Source organism: Manis pentadactyla, chromosome 1 (genome assembly GCF_030020395.1).
Source record: "Manis pentadactyla isolate mManPen7 chromosome 1, mManPen7.hap1, whole genome shotgun sequence".
Lineage (NCBI taxonomy): Eukaryota > Metazoa > Chordata > Mammalia > Pholidota > Manidae > Manis > Manis pentadactyla.
The window spans coordinates 199293215-199316948 of record NC_080019.1 but is presented as its reverse complement, the minus strand read 5'-3'; the positions used below and the strand labels follow the sequence as shown (position 1 = coordinate 199316948).

The following is a 23734-nucleotide window of genomic DNA, read 5'->3' as shown; positions in this document are numbered from 1 at the left end:
GAAGGGAGGCCCCGCCCACAGCCCCAGCTCTCCTCCCGGTGCCGGCCGGAGAGCTGTCCCCGGGCTCTGAGTTGCTTAACTCGCAAAGGTGAGGGAGCGGGAGCTGCGGGTGGGGGCCGTTTGGACCAGCCCCACCTGCTGGCTGTCAGACCCTGGTCACGCTACGGCCAGTTTACACGTGAGGCGACTACGCCAGAGCCTTGTTTTCGGAGGTGTTCTCACTGTCGTAGGAGCGGACTTTCCGTTTCAGCTTCTCCAAGAGCTCTCAGGCTGAATACTTCAGGCATCGACACAGCTCCAGGATTGCAGGAGGCCGCATCTCATGTTCTGGTAGCTGTCCTCAGCGCCTGGAGCAAAGTTGCAAAGATATTCCATATAGAATGAATGTTATTTGTGAAGATGTAGGGAGCTTGGCCCGCACGGCAGGGATCTGCAGGCAATTTCTTAGCTCTGGTTGAACAACTTGCGATGCGCAGATAGGGACAAGACAAGGTTGGAGCGCCCAGGTGACAAACGCTGCAAGTCTTTCTTGGGAGCTGGAGCTTTATCCTGAGGGCAATGGGGAGCCACAGGAGGATTTCGAGCAGAGTGAGATGAGAGCAGTGTGGGATTTAGGAGAATCCTTCAGCTTGCTTCTGCACGGAGGTGGGTCAAACCAGGTTGGAAGTGGTTGCTGTGCCTCTTCCTCCAGTTCCAGGCAGCTCGGGTTAGGGTGGGCCCCTTGGTGAACAGGGCAGGCCTGGATCACAGCCCTCTTGGTGCTGCTCTGCAGTGAAGGAGCTCTGATGGGGCCCAGGGTTGGGGCAGGAGGGGGATGAGGACTAGAATTATCTAAGAGATATTCAGGAGATAGAGTCTGTTGGCCTTAGGGGTTGAGGACAACAAAAGGGACGCATCTAGATGACACCAGGATTCTGGCTTAGGAGACTGGGTGGAGGATGGGAAACTCAAAAGGAAGACAAGTAAGTTTTGGGGGACAGGGGATGAGTGTATTTCCTGCTGTGTTGAACTTGGGCTCTGAGTGGAGATACCAGATACTGAATTCAATAACAGGTCTGGGGCTTGAGAAAGAGTTTGGGTCACAGCTGTAGACTGCCATGGGTGTAGCTAGATAATCCAAAGAGTGAGTGCAGTGAGAAGAGAAGAAAGCCAGGTCTGGGGCCCCAGAAACCCTAACAGTTCAGAGGCACAAAGGACACTGGGCAGGAGCTGGGCTTCTGGGAGCTGCTGAGGAGAAGCCAGAGGAGACGGTGGGGCGGATTGTATTAGTTATCCCTTGCTGCATAACAAATTATCCCATGATCTAGCAGCTTAAAACAATGACTGTGTATTATCCCAGCGTGGGTCTGTGATCTGGGCACAGCTCTGCTGAGTGCCTCTGCCTCAGGGTCTCTCACAGTGCTGCAGACAAAGTGCTTGTGGGGACTGCAGTCTCATTTGAAGGCTTAGCCCTGGGGGGATCCTTTTTCCAGGCTCTCTCCCATGGCAGGATTCAGTGCCTCCTAGGCTGTTGAACAAGGACTCGGTTTCCCACTGGTGCAGAGGTGGGGGCCTCCTCCACTCCTTGCCACATGGGCCTCTCTATAGGGCCTCTCACTACATGGCAGCTGGCTTTGCACAGAGCAGGTTTGTGAGAGGGTGAGAGAAGCCATACAAGGCAGAAGCCATATCCCTCAAGTGACATCCCGTCACTTGTGCCATATTCTGTTTTTTAGAAGCAAGTGGCTAGGTGCAGCCCATTGTCATGGGGAGAGAATTGATTCTTGTGGGCCATCTCAGAGGCTGCCGACTAGATAGGCAAGATGACAGATGGGGTCAGAAGATGACAAGCTGCCAAGAGGCCAAGTTTGGGAGGACCAGGAGCCATTGGTGGCGCCTGTGAGAGCTGGTCTGTGCCGGAGGGGTACTGGACACCACAGTGGAATGTGCTCGAGGGCTGACTGCAGGGAGGTGAGAAGGGTGAATGTGGACAGCTCTTTGGAGGAGTTGGCCCTGTGGTTGAGGAAGGGCTTTTGTGAGGGGAGAGGCCCTCTGGGCATACTGGTGGGAGGAGGGTAGGAGGAATGCAAAGGTGGACCAGGGTGGGGCAGCCTCTGTTACAGCCTGCAGTGGTCTGCCCGCTGGTACTGGCAGCTTGTGTCATCTCTTCCCGCACTGTACCAGAGTTGGTCTGTGTGGCCAACACTGATTGGATGTCACTGCAGAGATGAAGTTATGAAGAGATTGTGGCTTCACTCTCCTTCTCACTCTGAGGGGAGCCAGCTGCCATGTCCTGAGGACACAGGTGGCCCAGTGAACAGCCCCATGGAGAGAGGAACTGAAGACCCCAGCCAACAGCTATGTTGGACTCTCTGGAGCCACGTCACCTTGGGGTTTATTTTTCACACATCAGTAGGCATCAGGCCCTGGACATCATCAAGGACAAGTGTCCTCCTACCTCCTGGTTCCATGTCTTCAGCCTATGGCTGTTGTCCTCAAGGTCTTCTTGTAGCTGCTGCTGCTCTGGACATTGCATCTGATCATTAGCTGGTTCATCTCTGGTCAAGCACAGCCTTTTCCCTTCTTTGTCAGCTGGTCATGAGGGCCCTCCAGTCGACTGTAGGTGTGAATGAGGGAGAGGTGCTGATGTGACAGTGGTATATAACATGGGTCCACAATTGATCGCTTAGTCTTACAACAGATGGCTGCTGGGCCCACCTGAATTTGCAGCTTAGTGGGTCTGATAGAACCCAATTCATTAGGGCCTGCTCTGGCTTCGTGGTCACTTGATGTACCCTAGTCATCTCTACCAGGGTCCTGTAGCTTGGGGGAGGTGCCTTTTGAATTTGTATGTGGTTTTCTGGTGTCGTTGCCCTGGCCTTCTTCTAGAACCCTAGGGATCTACATCATGGTTTCAGCACTTGGGCTTGCCAGAAACCTTAAACAGCATCTTTTTTACCACATATGCCTCTAATACCACAGGGTCTATTGTCCTGTGGCCCATGGGACAGGCCTTTCCTGCTGTGAGCCCCATTCAAAGCTGGAAGCCTTTAATGTCTCCCAGGGATGTATGGGTCAGAGCAGCATTCCTAGGTGTGGAATATGCCACCTCCAGAACCCAAAGAGTGAGTCCCAGCATTGTGCTTCCTTTCCTGTGATGGGGTGTGCCACATTTGTCCCGGACTGTGGAGGGTTGTCCTGGCATTCCTAGACCACTAGACCCTACCAATTTCACTGAATGCAAGCCCCCAGATTTTCACAGGGTTTATCTCCCACCCGCTAGAGCACAAATGTCTCATCAAGGTCTTCATTTACTTGTTTCCTCTTGTCCGTCCAGCCAGGTTAGCAGGGATGTCTCCGGTGCAGTAAAGCAGTGCATTGCTCTGCAGATGTCCAGATGGCCAGGGCCCTTCAGATTTAATATGACAAAGGGTGGGAGGGTGACCACGGGCCTGGGGCAAGACCATAAATGTGAACTGCTGTCCTTCCCTGTGAAAGTCAATGGTTCCTGATGGGGATGGCCAGATGGAAGGAAGGCCACACACTGGACCTGAGGCTGTGTTGATCTGTGCTGGCATGACTTGCACCACAGCTGTTTGCGCTGTTAGTTGGTTGAGTCGGTAGCAGACCTCTCCCATACCCTGTATTGTTTTAAAGTCAGACGGATGGATGAATTAAATAGGAATATGATGGGGTCCAGCCCCACACCCCCTGCCCCACTCAGAGGCTCTAGGTCTTCAACAGAAACACTAATCTCTGCCATTTCCCCTGGTTTGTGATACTGCCTTTTACTCACTTCTTGGCCGAGGTGAGATGGTGGGGGTAAGATTCAGGACTGTCACTTAACCTTCACCTCTCTGAAAACTGTCATCATACAAACCAAGTGTTATTCTACTGACTACAGAGTCTGTCTGTCTCAGTGATCAGTCAGGCTTCATGGCTGGTACTTTGGCCTAGATGGTTCTATGATGGCTGGGCCCCTCTGTCTCTGACAGCTGAGCACTACCATCTTGTCTCTATTATTTTGGGATCCCCACTGCTGTCAGGAAGCCAGGTTCTGTAACAGCCTCTCCTACTGTCAGCTGTGTCCTCAAGAGAATGACCACCACCCTTGAGCTTGGTGCCAGGCAATGAACAGAACCCGGGTGTCAGATCTTTGTGTTTTAAACAACCATTCATTGAAATTCGCTGTTGCCACACTCAATCCTGTGCGTAAGGGATACGGCAGTGAATAAGCTGCTGCCTCTGCCCTGAAGGAGAGGGGGTGGAATAGATAAGCTGTTATTCCACAAATACAATCTCACAGAGACCCACGTGTGGGGCCCAAAACTCAAGAGAATAAAAACACAGAATCGTGCATTGTGATAGTAATAGCAAACTCCTCCCCACCCCTGCCCCAGGAAGTCTGTAGTGTCTCAAAACACAGAAAAGTAAAGGTTAGTCATTGGGCCCCCGCCTCAGTTAACTCCATCTCTCCTCCTTCCTGGCACTTGGTAGGAGGGAAGTTTCCTGCCCCTAGAGGTTAGAAGTGGCCAAGGACTTGTTTTTGCCAACGTGTGGGTAGGGATAATGCGTGAACTTCCTGAAGGAAACTGGGGGCTGACCTTGACTCTGCACAGCCCATTCCGGAAGGGACACATCAGCATGGAGCACAGCCTCTCCTGGCTGATACAGAAGCTGAGCATGCCAACCACGGTCCAGGCTGGGAAAGTTCCAGCTAAACCAAGTCCCAAATGGTTACAAGGCGGTGACTTCCTTCCTAGTGTACCCTGTTTTAGAACAGGAGTAGGTGAAGACAAGGCCCGGTCTCCTTGCAGCGGCACTGGAAGCAGATGTGCTACCATGGGGTGTGTACCTTGGGGTTGGTGTCAGAAGAGGCTGCCTTCAATTTGCACCAGGCAGTGAGTCAGCCTTAGGACATTGCAGGGAATGTGACAAGCATGGTTCTGTCCCCTGACACTGACGCTCTAGTAGGCGGAGGCTGATGACTCACTAGGATACAAGTAAATGAATATAATCATGTTAGAGAGATGGTGCTGGGAGGGAAAGAAAAGGGCATTATGTGATAGAGACTGGACAGCTACTTTTTAGCTGGGGTGTCAAGGAGGAAGTCATGTGATAAGGAGTCAGTCAGGCAAGGACAGATGCAGAGATCCACAGGCAGGAACAAGCTTGGTGTGTGAATATATACATATTCAACGAAGAGAAACAGAAAGCAGTGTGGTTTGAGCACACTGAAGGAGGAGGAGGAGGGTGGGAGGTGAGGACTCCGAAGCAGGGAGGGCTGGACCAGGCAGTGCTAACAGCAGAAGAGAGGCAGGAGTGGACACATGTAGATGTCAGGAGGGCGAGGCCAGGGGCAGTCAGGAAAGCTTCCTAGAGGAAGCTGAATGCTAGACGAAGGATTGTTGATGTTAGAGATGGAGGAAGGACAGTTCAAACCCCTGCGTCTTGACTTTGACACTTCCTGGCTGTGTGGCTTTAGGCAAGCTGTTTAACGTCTCAGGTGCGTCCCTTGTAAAAGGCGACTGATAATAGCTGCCCTGCAGGGTTGCTGTTGTGCAAATTAGTCTCTGCAATCTGGGTGGAGGTAAACGACGCCCGAGCGCTTTGATGGTGGACGTCCTGGCGGCGTAGCAAGCTGGTCAGAACGCGTCGTTCCTGGGAGGGGTGTCTCCTACCCTTCCTTCCTCACCCAGGTGACCAAAGGTCACCCGGCCGGTCAGCGACTGCCGTACGCCCGAGGCGGTGGCGCGCTAGGGGGCCGGTCTGCCGCGGCTCCTCCCCGGACCGTCAGGCTGCAGTCCGGCCCCGGAGAGGAGCGCTGGCCGGAGCGAGCGGGTCCATTGACAACTGCTGACAGCTGGCCAGCGAGGGGCCGAAGTCCTCAGCTCTCGGGTCAGCGATCAAGGCGTTTTTCCGGCTGAGAAACGCAACAGCTATCCTCCCCCAAGTGGTTTCCCGTTCCCGCAGTGCCTGCGTGCTGTCTCTTTAAGAGGTCAGCGGGCCGCTCCGCCCCTTAGGGATCTGAGTGGCTTCTTCCGTTGTTTGTGCCCTCTTTTAGGTGTCGCTCCACTCCTATAGGCTACTGGAGGCTGGGGGGCGGGCCTGAGCGCTACAAGTAGGGACTGTGAATGTTTTTGTAGTTTTGGCTGAAAGAAAAGGACGCTCCTGCCTTCCGGGTTGCTGCAGCTGGCAAGGGCTGCACGGTGTCCTGGGGGCCAGTGGGCCCTGCGGGCCCGGCGAGCTGAACACTCTCGACGCCGCCAGCTTGCCCCGATTTTCGTGGAGCCTGCCTCCCTCGGCTCTTGCGCGACGCTCCCCGGCCCCGTTGTCAGCTCCGCGCACGGGAGGCCGGAATCCCGGAGCCCCTGCGCGGTCAGCGCACCCACTACAGCGAATGGGCCGCCCTGGCGGCGGGGCCTGAGAGCGGGCTGAGGCCCTCAGGTAAGGAGGTGACCCTCTCCCAATCCTGCCACAACTGGAGGGGGTCCTATCCCAGCGCGGTGAAATCCTACAGCGCGTGGGGCGCCTCCTCGCCTCTGCCCGGGCTGGGACCACTGCTCCATAGACGCCTCGTCAACAGCCGCTGTCCCCCGACCCCTTCCGGGAGGGGAGCTCCTGAAGCCCGGGAGCATCTAGTGACCCCCCGTGACAGCTGAAAAAGAGCCCGGCGTCGATGGGGACCCTCATCCCCATCGATTGGATGGGCGACCACCTGTCCCCGCTCCCTCCTCCAGGAGTGACCCCTTCCTGCTCAGGGCACAGCCTCGTAGGACACCCTTGGAGGAGCTTCAGAGGGCAAAGAGGTCCCTGGGTGTGAGGACTAAAGGGAGAGGGGTTGGAACTGGGAGTCCCGCGGGGGCAGGGGGCAGAGGAGGGAGTGCGGACCCTCACAGCTGCACAGAGTCTGGGGTTGTGGCCGGCAAGCAGAGCTGTGGACCCTGTGGCTTGAGCCTGTGCACGAGAAGATCTGGCCTGAGATATCCCCCCACCGGGCCTGTGTCGCCATCTACAGTGTGACGGGGCCTGCCTCCAGCTTTACGGTGGCCTTCAGCAACATGAAACGGGCCAGGGAGTGTGTTTATACCCACGGGGGCCCATGCCGCGCTCAGTGCTCTGCTGCTGGATTAGGGGAGGAAGGGTGGGAGTGACTGCCGCCCACTCCGCAGCAGGGTCTGTGGGGTCCTGCTCTCACTCCCCACAAGGTCTTGGCTGCACTCTGCTGGAGATTCATCTGTCTGCCTCTTAGCGTATTGTCTGACAACTTATTTTGTGCCAGGCACTGTTCTAGGGGATTGGGTCATGAGCAGGCTGGGGTAGACAGCCAGTAAACCCATAAATAAATACACAGCTAGGGCCACCACTTGAGGCAGAGGCCAAGTGCTATTATTGTAAAGAAGCACAGGGTATGCTAGCTGTGAAAGATGGTTCAGGAGGGCTTCCCTGAGGAGGTGGCCCGAATGTTGAGGTAATGGTGGGAGAAGATCAAGAACAAAGTTCTGAGGTGGGAATAAGCTTGGCAGCTTGGGGAAAACGATGGAAGCCAGGGGCTGGGGAGTGGTAGGCGATGAGCAGAGCAGCAGGCAGGGGTCAGGTCAAGTTGGGCCTTGAAGGCCAAGGGAAGGGGTCCAGGGTTCCCCTTCCTTCTGGGGAAGGAAGCTCCCGCCCAGGCTGCTGCAGTTTACCAGGAGGGGCCTCTCTACGTAGTATCTACTCCCAGCTCTAAGGCTGTGGGGTAAGGACGTCGGCCTCTATCTATGGAGGTTTCTCTCCCTGTTTTGGTTCCAGGTTTAAAAGCTCAACAACCAACCAGCTTGGGTTCGGAAGTAGAGGAACATTATAGCAACTAAGAATGACAGCTTCGTTCTTCTGCTCATGGTTTTCAGTCTTCCTTGGGGTTTCCCATCCAGCAACTCCCAGTCAGGTTCGGTCAATCCCACTGCATAGATGAGAGATGGGAAGCTGAGGCCCAGGAGGGGGGGCCTTGTCCAGGAGCTCATGGCAGACCTGGTACCTCACGAGCAGAGCTGGGCTGGTGTCCTGCTCCACAGGCGGGCCTCGGGTGGAGGGAGTGTGGGAGGGAGGTGGAGGCCCATGTGGCATGGGAAGATGGCCTCTGGAATGTTAATGCGGTCAGGAGAGTCCCTCCCAAGTGGAAGAAGCAGCCGTCCTCGTTGTCCTGGTCCTGACAGGCGCAGGGTTGCCCCAGAGCGCTCAGTACTCCAGGACCTCCTCCTCTGACAATTCCCTTCCCCACCCGTTGTGTCTGCCCTCAGCCGGCCTTCCCTGGTCCTGTTTCCTGAGCCTGCAGACCCCGTGCTCTGCCACTGTCTGGGTTCCTGCCCTCCCCCTCCCACCCCCGGGGGCCAGGAGCTCACCCATGTGGTGGGAGGAGAATGTGGGGCCAGTGCCTTACATTCTGTGCCTCTGCACACTGCGCACAATACTAGGTCCCTCTCTCTTAGCGGGGGCCGTGATGGTTAAGTGTGCTACCACTTGTAAAGCATCCAGCCCTGGGTCTGTACCCAGTGGGCATCGTTTTATTTATTTTTTATTGCTTCAGTTATTTTGATAAGTGTTGACACAGACTGGCAGCCCTGTTAAGAATGACAGCCTCATAACTCAAGTGTGGTTCCCTGATCAGCAGAGCAGCGGGCACCACCTCGGAGCCTGTTAGAAACGCAGACTCCTAGCCCTGCCCCAGGCCTGCTGGATCAGAACCTGCATGTCCACAGCCCTCAGGTCTGAGAAGCACAGTCCTAGATGGAGCATATAGCCCTCCGTGGGAAGGTGGAGAAGCCGAGGCCCTGAGGGGCCACCTGGCAAGTTGCTGCCTCACGGTCTGGGCACTAGAGGCAGACAACCTGGATTGCAGGCCTGCCTGACTCTGAGCTCTGTACAACAGAAGTACTTCCCATAGGGCTGGGAGGGCTCAGTGAATGTTCTCGCCGTGATTATAGAATTAGTAGGGGAATTGGTGGAGGGACAGCAGCTGACATTGTTCCTCATCCCAGACCCTGGAGCAGGTGAACTTTGAAGGGGGCCTTTGGACCCGTGAACCAAATCCTTTCCTCTCCATGTCCCTCAGGGAATAAAAGCAGCAGTTACCTTTGTATGGCCTTTTGACATTTATTTCTCTGGACTTGTTTGATTTTCTGAGCAGCCGTGTTAGGTAGGTGGTGTCACCATGATACTCAGAGAGAGGAAATGACGTAGCACAGAGCAGAGCCAGAAGTACAACCCAGGCCTGCCCAAGACTATAACCTGTGTCAGCTGAAAGTTGTACAGTGGTAAATTAGAGGAATCAGACTTAAACTGACCTCAGATGAGAAGGAAATTTGTTGTATTTTATAACTAACAAGCCCAGGGGGTAGGACTGGCTTCAGGTATGGTTGCACCCAGGGTCTCACACGACGATCTATTTCCATCTGTCTCTCAGCTCTGTATTCCTCTGTGCTGGCTTTGTTTTCAGGTGGGTATCCATGTGTGTGTCAAAGTGGTACAGCTCTGGCTTACTGCTCTTAGCAGAAAATGTAGCTGTTTCCTAACAATTAGGCAGAAGTCTCAGGGCTGATTCTCATTGGCCAGGCTTAGATCACAGGCCCATTTCTTAGCTTTGTAAAGGGGTAATAGTGAGCTCTATCTAAACCTCATGGATAGAGACTGGGGTAGCTGAGGTTACCCCCGAGAAAAATGGGGTACTGGACAGGCAAAACCAAGAGAAGCCCCCCACTATGGCTTCTCTTATTGCTGGCTCCTGTTCATTCCCACTGGCTCCTCTTTGCCACAAGGGCCTCTCTGTTCCTGGAAGCTGCTGGATGCTGGGCCAGCACCCGTCAGTCCTGCCCTGCCTGGGGCTGCTTGGTCCTCTGTCCCAGGCCAGAGCTGGTATCAGGTTGCTGGGACAGAAGACTGTCCCACAGGGAGTGCTGAGCAGGGTGGCTGCAGAAGCCCTGTCCTTCAACTCCAGTCACTTTCAAGTTAGCATCTTGGGTCACTGGAAGTCTTGAGGGAGGAGGCACACCCCCTGCCCGCTGTGACCTCCCTGTGTCCAGCATGGCCTCACGTGGGTGCAGCATGGCTGCAGGTTGGACTCACACCTTCAACGGCCACATAGAGGTGCAAAGAAGGGGGCCTTTCTCCTAGAGGAGACTTCTGCCATGTGACATCACATGCCCTTGCCTGAACCTGCCTCTGGCATGGAGAACATGCCCACCGTTCTTGGCTTGGACCAGAGTTTCTCTGCAGGGCGCTCTTGGCAAAGGGGAGGACAAGCATTTGGACTGTCCCGAAGGTTGCAGAATATTTGGTAGCCCTGAACCCTGTCTGTGAAAAATCAACAGCCCCCTGCCGCCTGCAGCCCCATTGTCAAACTGGAACACCCCTGTACCCCGCTGAGGGTCCGGGACTGCGGCATGCCTCGCTTCATGCGGCCCCACCCCAAACCACTGGCTTGCATTAATCGAGATTCCACTTCCAGTGCCAGGGAGGGGCCCCGCCTGTTCAGCAGGGCATCATGGAGGGAGTCAGAAACTAAACAGCACCTTTTTAGCAAGGAAGAAGGAGGCAGTGTTTGGTGGGGACCCCGACACAGTGTCAGCCTGGCCTCTGCAAAATACCCGGCGTCTCAGGCCAGAAGCCATGACATCAGCCTCCCTGGCTCTCTCCCCTCACTCCCGACTGGTGTCTGTGGTCTTACTGGCTGCGCCTCCCAGGGGCGTTCCAGATCCCTCCATCCACCCCAACTGCCACCACTAGTGAGGCCCTGTCCTCTCTCACCGGGACAGGCACAGCCGCCTCGGTCTCCCTGCCTCCACTCTGCCCCTGCTTCCGTCCATTCTCCACAGTAGCCCGAGTGATTCCCTCCACATGGAAGTGGGGTCCTCGGTCCTGTCACCTGCCTTCAGAACAGCCTTCTGCTTGCACTTGGAGTGAAATCACATTGTGTGTGGTTATGTGGCCCCACCAGCCTCTGGATCTCACCCCAGCCACTCTGGCCTGCTTTTTGCCCTGTGAACAGGCCAAGCCTATTTCTTTCCAATGGCCTTTGCATCCACAGTCCTCCCACTGGTATGCTTTTTGTCCAGATTTTTCCAAGGCTGGCTGCTTCTCAGTTATTTAGATCTCAGCTCAGATGTTACCTTGTCTGATAACCCAGTGCAGAGCCGCACCCCTTTATATTCACTGGGCTTCCGGCTTAGCTGTTGAAACAAAGGCCAATGTCCATACTTGGGCCTGGCTCTGCTCAGCATCATGTCTGTGAGGTCCTCATTGCCTGTGGCAGTCTCTTCTCTTTATTTCTGCACCGTTTGAACTGTTTATGGAATGCTGCCATCTGTGTGTGCGTTCTCTGATGGTGGGCACTTGGGCTGCTCCTGGCCTGGCCTGTAATGAATGTGCCTGGAAGTGGAGACAACGGGTCATAATGCCGAGTCTATTCAAGTCGTCATTTGGAATGCTGGCATCTGTTATGTCCTGGTGCCCAGCCATACCTGGCTCCCCTGCCCTGGGTCCCCATAAGCTCCCTGTGAAAGTCCCTGCTGCTCTCAGTGTGGACCCAGCTCCTCTGCTGCCATCCCTGAGAGTCCTGTGATCCGGGAGCCTGCCTCAGCAGCCCTGTGTTGCCAGTATAGTGGCTCTTTCCCCCAGAGCCAAGGTAAGAAGATAGAAGATTATTCCTGTCTGTTCCATGACAGTCAGTGTGCAAGCTTTCCAGGACATGCATGGAGGCCCTATCATGTCTGGGACCCAGACACCTTCTTATTGCTGTTATCCTCAATATGTGGCTTCTGTCTTGTGGTCTAATATGGCTGCTGTTGCTCCTACCACCACATCCCATATTGCAAGTGGGGCAGGAGAAAGACATGACCTGAAATTGGCAAACCTCACCGCTCATGTCCAACTGGATGAAACTCAGTTATATGGCCACAGACAGTGTGGCAAGGGAAGCTGGGAAAGTACTCATTGTTCTGGGAAGCCACATGCAGGCTAAAATCCACAGGCTCCAGCACAAAAGGGAAGGGGGGACGTTGGGGGCCCCACAAGTCTCTACTGTGTTTCCCATCATTCTGTACCACTCCTTTTTTCTTAGCACTTATCTCTAGAAGTATAGTTTCTTTGTGTGCTGGTGGTTGGCACCTTGAATGAGGGCTTGTGAAAGTCCTGTGTGTCCAGTGCCTACATTCACCCAGGGTGCACAGAAGGTGCTCAGCCGTGTCTGCTGTGGTGGGAGAATGCAAGAATGAAGGGGGTACTTTGGTTGCTGTTCCATCAGTAGGGAACAGGGAAGGAGCCAGTTTCTTTCTTTGGAACTACTATGTGTCTGGCATGCTCTGTTTAATACTCCCTGTCGTTGGCATGCCCACATATGGGGACGTGACCCCAGAGCCAGTCCATGGCCTGTTGGAGGGAAGAATGGAGGGTCCTGAGCCACAGGTCTTGGTCCACCTGCTACAGGATCCTCCGTCCCTTTTGACCAGAGGCGGCATCATGTTCCATGGCTTGGATCAGTAGTGAGGGTATCCCTGTGTCCCTTCTGCCCATCTGGGGCCTGCTGCTTGGGGGTGGTGCTGGTGAGGGTGCCAGCTCGGGTCCTGCTTCATCTGAAAACCCTTCCTGCCAACCGGTGCTGAGCACCCTGGGCTGCTCCCTGCTGGAGGGGAGGCCTGTGCTATAGGCGTTTAAACAGAACACATCTTTTTAATTTTGAAAAGTTTACTGAAGTAAATCCCATACAGAAAAGTGTGCACATCACAGGTATGCGGCTTGATGAATTTTGACACAGTGAGCTTGTCTGCGTATTTGCATACCCACCACCCAGATCAAGCATCCAGAAGCTGGCGTGCCTCACCTCCACTCTGCACTCCGTCCTTTGCAAGGGGGCCCCTGACCTGGATCTCCACGGGGGTCAGACCGCGTGTCTGCACTTGGGCCTGGCTCTGCTCAGCATCATGTCTGTGGGGTCCTCACTGCCTGCAGCAGTCTGTTCTTTTTATTTCTGCCCTGTTTGCACTGTTTATGGAGTGTTGCCATCAATGTGTGTGTTCTGCTGATGGTGGGCACTTGGGCCACTCTGGCCTGGGTGGTTATGAATGTACCTGGAAGTGGAGATGCTGGGTCACAAGGCCCAGTCTGTTCAAGTCATTTGCGTGCAGGCATCTATTATGTCCTGGTGCCTGGCCACGACTGGCTCCCCTGCCCTGGGTCCCCCTGAGCTGTCCGTGTGGGCCCAGCTCCTCTGCAGCCACCCCCGAGAGCCCTGTGACCTGGGAGCCCACCTCAGTTGTCCAGGGTGGCTTCCAGGGCGGCTTCCAGGGCCCAGGACACCAGCTGCCCTGTCTTCTGGCTGGATTCCTAATGTCTCATTCCCAGCTCCTCCCTCTGCCTCCTATTCCCGCTCCGGGATCCGTGTGGAGGCCTCCTGCGCGTCTTCCTTGGTGCGGTGTTCCCTCCGTTTGCATCTTGCCTTTCCAGGGTGGAGCAGAGGAAGGCAAGGGGTTGTGGTCCACCTGAGGTGTGGCCCTGGGAAGCCGTGTGACCGCACGCAGGTTACTTGGCTACCCTGGCAGTTCTGCGTCCCTGTGGAGGGTGGCACTGCAGCTTGCAGTCACTGAGGACCGCACACGTCAGGCTGCGGGAGGCACTCCATCCACATTGCTTATTTAGTGCTCGCCACAACCTCACACGGTGAATGCTGTCATTGTGCCCACTTCAGAAGTGGGGGAAACTAAGGCCCAGGGGAAAAGGAAGTAGGGGTAGGCTGGGATGTGAATGCTGGCTCCTAGCTCCTCTGCTTCCTTCTCCCTCGCCCCCGGGTTTGGAGGGACTCACTGGGGTGACAGCAAGAGGCATGCATTGCTGGGCCCAGCACACAGATGGGCTCTGTCACTGGGGTGGCTTTTATTGCCTGGGACTTAAGAGACAGAGCCTGACATGAAGGGCTGGGCCCCTGTCGGAGCTTGGCTTGTGGCAGGCATGGGCGGGTGGGGGAGCGGTCCGCAGGCCCACTGTAGGCAGCCTCTCGTGTATCCCACAGGGAGCCTGAGACCCAGTGGCCCCAGGCACACAGCCCCTGCATTGCTAACATGGCACCTCTCACTCCCCCAGGGCTGGCTGCTGGCGGGATGGACACCCTGGGAGAGGTGATTGGCCTGAACGGGAGCATAGTGCCGCCCCCGCCCCTGGCACCCAACCTCAGTGTGCCGCATCGCTGTCTGCTGCTGCTCTATGAGGACATTGGTACCTCTAGGTGAGGCAGGGACAGCCCCACTGAGCAGGCAGGCTGTGGGGGGCGGGGAGGGGATGGTGGGGGGGCATGGGTTCACAGCCTCACCAGCGAGCCAGCCTCTGTTTCTATCTGCTAGGGTCCGGTACTGGGACCTCCTGCTGCTCATCCCCAATGTGCTGTTCTTCATCTTCCTGCTCTGGAAGCTTCCGTTTGCTCGGGCCAAGATCCGCGTCACCTCCAGCCCCATTTTTATCACCTTCTATATCCTGGTGAGTTTCACTCCAGTTGGTGACAGAAAACCCAACTCCAACTGGCTTAAGCAGAAAAGAGCATTATTAACTGCTTCTATACTGGCCAGCTTCAGGTATGGCTGCATCCAGGGCATTGACGGATGTCAGCAGGACTTGGTCTTTGTCTGCATCCCTGCTCTCCTCTGAGCTTTATGTTAGATGAGTTGTCCGCTAGGGCATCACGGACAGCCAAGAGCAGCTTCGGGCGAGCTGACATCCTGCCTCCCTGCCAACCCCAGCACAGTACCTCTTTCCTGATGGTGCCAGCATAGACCTGGAATTCCCTCCGATTGGCCCATCTCGTGTCCCATGTTCGTCCCTGTAATGATCAGGGGAAGAGGCTCTTTGGAGGGTGGGGTCGGCCAGGTAATATGGACTGAGGAGGGTCATAGTCCTTGGAAGAAAACTGGGGAACCAGTACTGTGGGGAAGGGGAATAGATGCTGGGAGGGAAAAAATGCTCACTGCAGCTTCCATCCATCCATCCATCCATCCATCCATCCATCTATCCGTCCATCCATCCATCTGTCCATACGTCCACACACCCACACATTCTACAAGATCTCTTTGGAGCAGACTTACCACCTGTCAGGAGAGCAGCCTGAATTTTCATCACTCAGTGGTCCTGTGCGTGTTGCCTGGGAGAAGTAACAGGGCTGTGGGTGAGAAGACGGCCCCAGGTGCAGCCCCAGGTGCCGGGTAACCAGCTCCTTTCCTTCAGGGCTCGGGCCTTACTGACCGGAGTCCCCCTGTGGTGACTCTTACTTACCTCTACTGAAAGCTGGGTGGCTCCCTGGTCCTCCTCTCTGGCCTGGCTCAGAACATCCCAATCGTAGGAGTGGGTAGTGGGCAGGCCAAGAGGCAGAGGAGGCCATGGAGAACCTGGGGGGACACTGGTTGAGGCCCCAGAGGCCCCCGCTGGAGCCCCTTTCCCTGTGAGGTGGCAGTGGGCAGGGGTGGGGATCGAGGCCTGCTTTCATCTCTGCTCTCTCCCGCTGCCTCTCTGAGCATTTACTCATTTGGGTATTTACTCAACAGATATGAGGCACCCATTGCTTGTCAGGCAGATGTGTTTCCTCAGGGAGTGGGCGGGGTGGAGGGACCCGGGGCCAGTACCCAGGAACACGGGGTAGGGCCAGGGAGTTCGCAATGCTCGGTAAGAGTACACTTGGGCAGCCTGCCTTCCAAAAAGCCCACTGTGCGGAACGACCTTGGACCAGCGGCTTGGCCCTCTGGGCCTCAGTGCCTCCTCTGAGATGCACGCTGGCCACTGAGTTGAGCACTGAGTACCACGGTGGGCCCAGCTCCAGCCCAGGAGTGCTTGGCCTGCGGTAGGCACACCACAGTCTGTGGCTTCTGCCTCTGGCCCTGCTGGGTGGCATCCACTTCCAGTGGTTGGACATGGTTTTCATGACACAAAAGATGGAGTGTGTGTGAGTTTGGGCCCTCTTGTTTGTTTGTGTCAGTGAACCCAACCTAAACTCACAGAAGCCGGAGACAAGGTAATTGGTGGGAAGCTGACAGGTCCCAGGGCTTCAGGCATGGCTGGTTCAGGGGCTCAGCAATGCTGCTGGGGCACCGTTTCTGCCTCCCTCTCGGCTTGGCTCCCTGTGATGGCCCTGTGTCTAGCAGCCTCTGCTCTCATGCTGGCCGGTGGCCCCAGCAGCTCCAGGCTTGCATCCCCTGAACTTCCTTTCCCCAGGGCTGCACCTCATGTCCTGGGTGTGACTCTCACTGGACTTCCTTTCCCCCCCACCCCCAGCCCCAAACCAGGGGAATGGCATATGCTGAATGGCCAGCCCTGGGTCGCCGACCAGTCCCTGAATCCAGGAGTGGTGGGTCAGCCCAAACCATGTGAAGGAGGAGAGGGCAGGGTAGAGGAAGGAGGCTCTAGCCAGAGGAAGGGGTCGATACCAGGCTGATAAAACTGCAGATGCCGAGCACAGGCAGTTCTCCACAAGCTCTGGTGCAGCAGCCTTCCCCAGGGTCACTGACACCTCTTCCCTACAGTCTCCTTGCACCTAGCGCCCGTGTCTCAGAAGGAAAACCCTTAATACAGCAGTACTAGCAGCAAACGTGTACCTAGCTCTTATGTGTGCCAGGCACGCTTCTGCTACGTACTGTTCTCCATTCGGTCCTCCCGACGGTCAAATGCAGCAGGCGCTGTTTTTACCCCATTTCACAGATGAGGAAACTGAGGCATGGAAGTACAGTTCCTTCCCTGAGTTCACAGAGGCAGAAAGTGGCAGAGCTGGCATTCGGACCCAGGCAGCCTGGCTCCACTATGTCACCCCTACTAAGTGTTCCAAGGCTGTTGGTGTAGCCAGGAAACTGAGGTCTGAGAGGGGAGGGCCAGGCCTGAGGTTCCCCCACTCCACTGCATCCCACCCCCGACTTGTTCAGTTTGGAATCCTTCCCTTCTGAGGAATCAGGCTCCTGCAGTTGTGGGGAATGGGCTTGTAGTCCCCCGATTCCCGGAGGTCTGGGCCCCGACTCCACCACCCCACCCCCTCTCCCACCAGGTGGTCGTGGTGGCACTGGTGGGCATCGCCCGGGCCGTGGTGTCCATCAGCACCTCGGATGCTGCAACTGTCGCAGATAAGGTGTGGCTGGGCCTGCCGACAAGGGGGCTGCTGAGCCCTGGGGAGAGGGGTGATTGGCCCCTGGCTGACACCCTGCCCCCTCTATGTCCAGATCCTGTGGGAGATTACCCGCTTCTTCCTGCTGGCCATCGAGCTGAGTGTGGTCATTCTTGGCCTTGCCTTCGGTGCGTGTGCGGCCGGGGCCAACGCTCTCCCTGCCCCTCCCTGGCGGACACCTGGCTGGCTTCTGCTGACTGACCAGCATGTTTCTTCCAGGTCACCTGGAGAGCAAGTCGAGCATCAGGAGGGTGCTGGCCATCACCACCGTGCTGTCCCTGGCCTACTCTGTCACCCAGGCAAGGGTGGGCTGGGACAGCCCAGGGGCCCCCTGAAGGGGCCGGGGATCAGTGAGGGCTGGGCACCCACTGCTTCTGGTCCTGGGTCAGGCTGTGAAGTTTATCAGGTGCAGTGTTCTCAAACTTTAAATGCACCTAAGGGATCACCTGGGGTGCTTGCTAACCAGGCAGGTCATGCCCCCAACCCATCCCAATCTTGTAGGTCGGGGTCGGGGCAGGGAGATGCCCAGTACCTGCCGGTTTAACAGGCAGCCCAGGTAGGGACAATGCAGGTCTGCAGACCTCCCTGAGAGCTGTGCATTCAGAGACCCGTTTCTTAGGTTGGGCAGGGGCTGCCCCTTGCCCAGCTCTACCCCCTGCCAGGCCTGTTCTGGGTGTTGGAGCAAGGAACTCAGGACCAGGCTGGGGAGCTGCGTGGGTGGGGTGGACAGCTTTGGGGACTGTATGCCAGGGGGAAGGCTCCCAGGAAGGGGGCTTTCCAGGTGACAGGAGCCTGTGAAACCCTCCCCTGCCTGTCCCTACAGGGGACACTGGAGATCCTGTACCCTGATGCCCACCTCTCTGCTGAGGACTTCAACATTTATGGGCACGGGGGCCGCCAGTTCTGGCTGGTCAGCTCCTGCTTCTTCTTCCTGGTGAGGTGGCGGGTGTTCCCCCACTGCCTTGGGGGAGGCTGGGTGAGCCTCTGGGCTGGAGGCAGGGGCCCGGATGCCTTGGTTTGGGGCTTGCCTCAGCCTGGTGCTCCCCAGCATCCTTCTCAGGCCCACTGTGCTCCCGCAGGTCTACTCTCTGGTGGTCGTGCTTCCCAAGACCCCACTGAAGGAGCGCATCTCCCTGCCCTGTGAGCAGCTGGCGCCAGGCGCGGGGTGGGACTGGGCCCAGGGCAGGGGTCTGTTTGGGCCACTGTGGCCTAGAGCTGGAGAGCCCTGGCGAGAGGGAGGGTGGCCTCCCGGGGGACCCAGAGGGGTCCCAGGTGATATACTGGGCAGGAAGGGTGGAGGCCAGGGCAGGATTTCACGCCCCCTCACCCCCCAGCGCGGAGGAGCTTCTACGTGTACGCAGGCATCCTGGCGCTGCTCAACCTGCTTCAGGGGCTGGGAAGCGCGCTGCTCTGTGCCGACATCATCGAGGGGCTCTGGTACGCGGGGCGAGGCCGGGCTGGGGGCGACAGGGAGCAGGCTAGCCCCCCTTCGCATGAGGCCTCACCCCGACCTGCCCCTCCCGACCCCTCCAGCTGTGTAGATGCCACCACGTTCCTCTACTTCAGCTTCTTTGCGCCCCTCATCTACGTGACCTTCCTCCGGGGCTTCTTCGGGTGAGTCCTTCCAAAGAGGGACTGCGGGTTGGCGGGTGGGGGTCGCAGCCGGTTCTGGGGTCTCGCCGCCGACTGCCCTGCAGTTTAAAGGGTTGCGGGCGCCCCCGCGTGGCTTCCGATGGAACTACGCCCTCAGCTTGTGCGCTTGCGCATAAGCATGCTGTGGCGTCGTGAGCCTCCCTGCTTCCTCCGTGCAGGGATAGCACGGGACAACCGTGGTGGATGGGGTGTACGTGTGTACATATACAGTCGTGCATATGTATACATGTAGATATACACACGCGCACGTGCATGCACACACGTCCATGTATACACCTAGAAACATACACATATATATACATTTTATATGCAACAGACATACTTTCCCCACCAGAGGTAGTAGCTATGCACACTGTTCTGCACGTGCTGTTTTTTATTTAAGGATGGATTAGCTCATTCCTTAAGTGACCATTCATTGAGCACCTGTGTGCCGGGCACCACTGTAGCCATCAGACACGACAGGGACAAAGTAGACCCAAAACCCCCAGGCTCCTGCCGCATGTATTACCAGGAGAGGAACAGGGTTGGGGGAGTCCCGCGTGTATTTGGGCATGTGGCGGGGTGCACTTGTACGCATGTGTGTTTGGAGGCATGTCAGGAAGACGCGATGCTAAGGACATGTGGGATTGAGGCTTGGACCCCTGGCCTGTAACGTGGTGGAAGCGCTGGCGTTTGCCCCCACCCCAAGCTTCAGGCTCTTTTTTGTACACTGGGTGCTATGCTGCTCCTTCAGAGCTATCCTGAGGACTGAGGGACTGGGCAGGCACACAGCGGGTAGTAACAGCTGCTGGGCGGAGGTCACCGCCACGTTTGCTGAGCACTCTGCGCCCCGCGCCGGCTGAGGCTCCCGACTTATCCTATTCACCCTTGGCAAGGAGCCCCCTGAAGTTGATAGTTGCACCCATATTGCAGTGAGAAGGCAGGTGCAGAAGCACCTGCCTGAGCCCACACAGCCAGGAGCGCTGAGTTTAAAACAAGTCCTTGTGGCCTAGAGTCCAAGTGACAGGGCCTCCGGGTGGGCGTTAGCAGCCATTAGCCCCTTTCCTCCCAGTCTGCCAGCCGTACTGCCCAGAGAGGGAGGGCCTCTCCTGACTCCTGCGGTGGGGCTCCCCTGCCCCTCTGTCCTCCCCACCAGCTCGGAGCCCAAGATCCTGTTCTCCTACAAATGCCAAGTGGACGAGACCGAGGAGCCGGACATGCACCTGCCCCAGCCGTATGCCGTGGCCCGGCGCGAGGGCCTGGAGGCAGCCGGGGCTGCCAGCACACAGTTCGACGTGGCCGGCGGGGTGGCCTACCTGGATGACGTGGCCTCCATGCCCTGCCACACGGGCAGCATCAACAGCACAGACAGCAAGCGCTGGAAGGCGATCAATACCTGAGTGCTGAGACCCGAGAGGAGGCCAGGGAGCAGAGAGTCCATGTGGAGAAGGGCGAGGCCACGGCAGCAGCCTTGGGCAGGCCCCGTCCTGCCCTCCCGGCCTCATGTTGCCCTCAGCCACCTCTGCTCTAGCTGGGGGGCTACCTCCCATCTCTACCTGCCATCTCCCTGCTCAGGGACATGGCCAAGACTTTGATCAGGACTGGTCTGGCCCTCCCCACCCCTCTGCCCACTCCCCACGGCACTGTGGCCTCCACAAAGTCTGCTCTAGTGGGTGGGTTGAAGTGTGTATATTTTCTTGATCTATTTTTTAATAAAAAGGAAAATGAGAGGAATGTGACACTATGGGGTTCTGTAGGAACTCTGTGGCCAGCTCTGTTCAGGAGCCCGAAGGCCATTCTGAGGTCCCTGTGCGTCCCTCTGCATCCTGGGCCCGGGAGGGCTTTAACCTGTTTAACCAAGGCCATTGGCCGGTGCCCAGGCCCTGGGCTGGCTGCCTGGAGGTAGAGAGTTGACCCCAGCCTCCCAGCCAGGGGCCTGTTTGAGTAGGGGAGACACACGTGGAAAGAGAACTGTGTCCCTGTGCGCCATTGTCCCTCTGCCCCGGTGCAGGGTGTGGGTTTGGAGTGAGCCCTGTGGGTTCCATCCTCTCTGCTCCCTCCACTCTGTCTTCCTAAGCAGCCACAGCTCCGGTTTTGGCCTCTGTAAAATGGGGATAAAGAGGCCTGCCTTGCAAGGATATTTATAAGGATTAAGAGGTAGTAAGAGTGAATGGCTGGCATAGCATCAGGGAACAGTAATAACTGGAATTATTTTTAGCCACTAGGATAGTGTGTGGCACATAGTAGGCACTCAGAAATAGGGTGGTAGGGAATGACAGTTATAATCAGGATGGGTGTGATGGGCTGGGTATGGGGATAAGTCAGCATAAAGCACTGGGGTGGTAAGACGGTAAGGGGAGAGGGGCTGCCTGTGTCTACATTGCTGCCACTGTGCCTAAGTCTGGCCTTGAATCTGGGCAGCCAGAGGAAAAGGGAGTTTCCAGTTATGTAACTCCCACTGCCAGAGAGAGGAGGTCCAGTGGGGCCATGGGGATGCTGAGGGTCCGGCCTGGCTCCTGTCTCCTCTGCCAGCCCTCCTTTCTCATGAGGCTTGTGCATGTGGGGCTGACATGTCAGGCTCCCTGGGATCCAGGGCACAGAGGGCTCTGGTGGGTGTGGGTCCCAGCAAGTGCAAAGGCATGGCCAGTGAGCTGGACTCCTGGCCCTGTGGGACCATGGGGGGCTCCTGGCAGGCTTCTCCCAAGCTGCAGGCTTCGCTGCGACCTCTCAGACCTGGCAGCTTTTGTAGATGCCCGTTAGGCAGGGAGGGAAGCCTTCAGGGCAAGTGCTGGGGGCCAGAGCCAGCAGCAGCCTCTGACGTGTGCGCCGTCTGCAGCCTGGGTTTGCCCGGTACAAATTACTGAGCAAACAGCTGGGTCGCCAGGAAGGCATCAACAGAAGAAAAGAGGCTAGAGCCCACTGGTTCTGATTTCAGTTTGTTTTTTTAAATAGATAATGTATGCACATGGCAAAAAAGAAAAAAAATTCATGCAGTGCAAGGACGTATACAGTGGAATGGACGGTGACTCCCTCTTACCTTGACATTCAGTTTCCCCACCTCCCCCACTTCCCAGAAGTACCACCAAGGCCAGGGGCTTCGTGACCTTCCAGAAGTGCCTGTGTGTGTTCATGTGTGTACATCTATTAGCCGCTGATTTGGGAACGTACATAACCTGGATGTTGTTTTCTCCACTTGGCAATTGATCATGGGATCATGCGTGGTGGGAGAGCTGCTTCCCTCTCAGCTGTGTACTTCATGCATATGTGGCAGTTTATTTAACCAGCTCCCTCAGGATAGACTTGATTCTACTGTATTTTGCAATAACAAAGCCATGACAAAAACCCTTGTAAATATGTTTTTGGTGACTCATGCAAGTGGACTTGCGGAAGCACACAATCTTCATTGGTTTTAATTGGTCTTACATCTTCTGACAGAGTTGAATAGCTGTCCTCCAATACATGTTCTCTTTTCTTCCATTGTAAAGGAATCCCAGATTGTTCACTGGATACACAACTGCCTGGAATGAGACTCCATTTTCCAGCCTTCCTTGCAGGTGGCTATGGCCATGTATCCAAGTTCTGGCCAATGGGATGTAAGTGTGCATGCAAACTCCTTCATGAGAGGCTAGGCTCCATTCTTTTCAGCTAACTGGGATGTGGTTGCAGTGGCTGGAGCGGAAGCAGCCATCTTGAGCCACAGTCATCTTGGGAATGGAAGTCTCATGGAAGTGCAGCAAGATAGGAGGAGCCTATGCCCTGATACAGTGGTACATTCATAATAGCCTTGGGCTTTCTACCTTCAAACAACTTCTTGGATGTAATAGAGAAATACATGTCTCCTTTGCTTAAGCCACTTTGAATTTTTCTTTTACAGATGAAACTAGTCTGAAAGAACAGAGCCTTCAAAGAAGTTGTACTAGTTTTTTTTCACCCCTACTCACTGACCCTGGGTGCCTTTGTAATTTTCAGTCTTCCTGTAAAGCCCTGCTCATGTTGGATCTGCTAGGACCACAGCCCATGTGCTATGTCTGGGTGAAACAGGCATTAAAAGGAGTGGCCAGGATGTAGGGGATTCTGGGAACCTTGATGTGATGATGGAGTTCACCACATGTAGCCCAAATTTCAGTCTTACCTCCCTCCTCCCTGCTGCTGCTGCTCAAGGACTTTGAGTGAGTCCATGGACTTGTGGGCAAACACGTCTTCTCTCTGACCCTCTGTTTCCTCATCGGTGACATGGGTTGCAGAGGACTGGTAGCCACCTGATACCCATTTTTATCCAACTGCACCCTGATTTTTTGGGGGTCTGTGAAGCACCCAGGGAAAAGGTGACATTCCCTAACCCTTTGCTGTCAGTCATGTGACTAAGTTTGAATCAATGGGATGTTAGTAGAAGTAAGAGGGACTTTTGTTTTTTAAGCACCAATTGCTTAAAGGGAGCTGATTCAGCGAGGAGATGGACTCTTTTCTCCTCCTACCTTTCTCCTTCCTACTTCTGGAATGCAGATGTGAAGGCTGACTCTCCAGCAGCTGTATTGGGTGATGAGGTGACTTTGGGAAGCTACTTATCAAGGATGGTCAAGTAGAAAGACAAAATATGGCATTGCCATACCAGCAGTGAGCTGCTACCAATAGATTTCTTTTACACAAGAGAAAGAACCTATCTTGTTTACAGCAAACCCAATCCTAACAGAAACACATGGAGATTATAAAATTCTCTCCAAGGGGTCACTTGAGGGAGATGGGTAATGTTTCAAGGTAATACTAATTTGTGTCTGTTCCTTTCTGAACGTCAGCCACCTTCTCACTCCTGTGTTGGTGGAGTTTGGCCCTGGGGCCCAGGGAAGCCTGCTGCTCATAGGTAGCTTCCTGGCCTTTGTTTCCAAATTCCTTGGGTAGCAGAGGGCAGCAGGGGTATGTGGAAAAGAAGAGGTAGGAATCCCCTTGGGAGAGAGCTCTGTGTGCCCC

General features: G+C 55.8%; 1 protein-coding gene and 1 long non-coding RNA gene across 6 annotated transcripts; one reads left to right on the top strand and one right to left on the bottom strand.

Annotated features, from left to right (window-relative positions):
* Nucleotides 1-12: 12 nt before the first annotated feature.
* On the bottom strand, nucleotides 13-5974 carry LOC130684570 (uncharacterized). 3 transcript variants are annotated; one of them, XR_008998894.1, is made up of 4 exons: nucleotides 5422-5974; nucleotides 4835-4971; nucleotides 2438-4229; nucleotides 13-1507 (listed from the first exon to the last, which is right to left on the bottom strand). It is a non-coding gene; the product is annotated as an uncharacterized LOC130684570 (long non-coding RNA). The 3 variants fall into 3 exon arrangements; XR_008998891.1 differs by having other exon boundaries at nucleotides 13-2596; nucleotides 3256-4229; XR_008998890.1 differs by having other exon boundaries at nucleotides 13-4229.
* Nucleotides 5975-6060: 86 nt separating this feature from the next.
* On the top strand, nucleotides 6061-20499 carry TPRA1 (transmembrane protein adipocyte associated 1). 3 transcript variants are annotated; one of them, XM_036911590.2, is made up of 11 exons: nucleotides 6061-6426; nucleotides 14089-14230; nucleotides 14346-14478; nucleotides 17021-17101; nucleotides 17193-17265; nucleotides 17357-17436; nucleotides 17961-18047; nucleotides 18217-18277; nucleotides 18472-18574; nucleotides 18671-18751; nucleotides 19926-20499. In XM_036911590.2, the coding sequence occupies exons 2-11, from the start codon at nucleotides 14106-14108 to the stop codon at nucleotides 20167-20169; spliced, it is 1068 nt and encodes a 355-aa protein (XP_036767485.1). In that variant the 5' UTR covers nucleotides 6061-6426; nucleotides 14089-14105; the 3' UTR covers nucleotides 20170-20499. The 3 variants fall into 3 exon arrangements, with proteins under 3 accessions (XP_036767485.1, XP_057361819.1, XP_036767484.1); XM_036911589.2 differs by having other exon boundaries at nucleotides 6063-6426; nucleotides 17961-18071; XM_057505836.1 differs by lacking the exon at nucleotides 17021-17101 and having other exon boundaries at nucleotides 17961-18071.
* Nucleotides 20500-23734: the final 3235 nt, after the last annotated feature.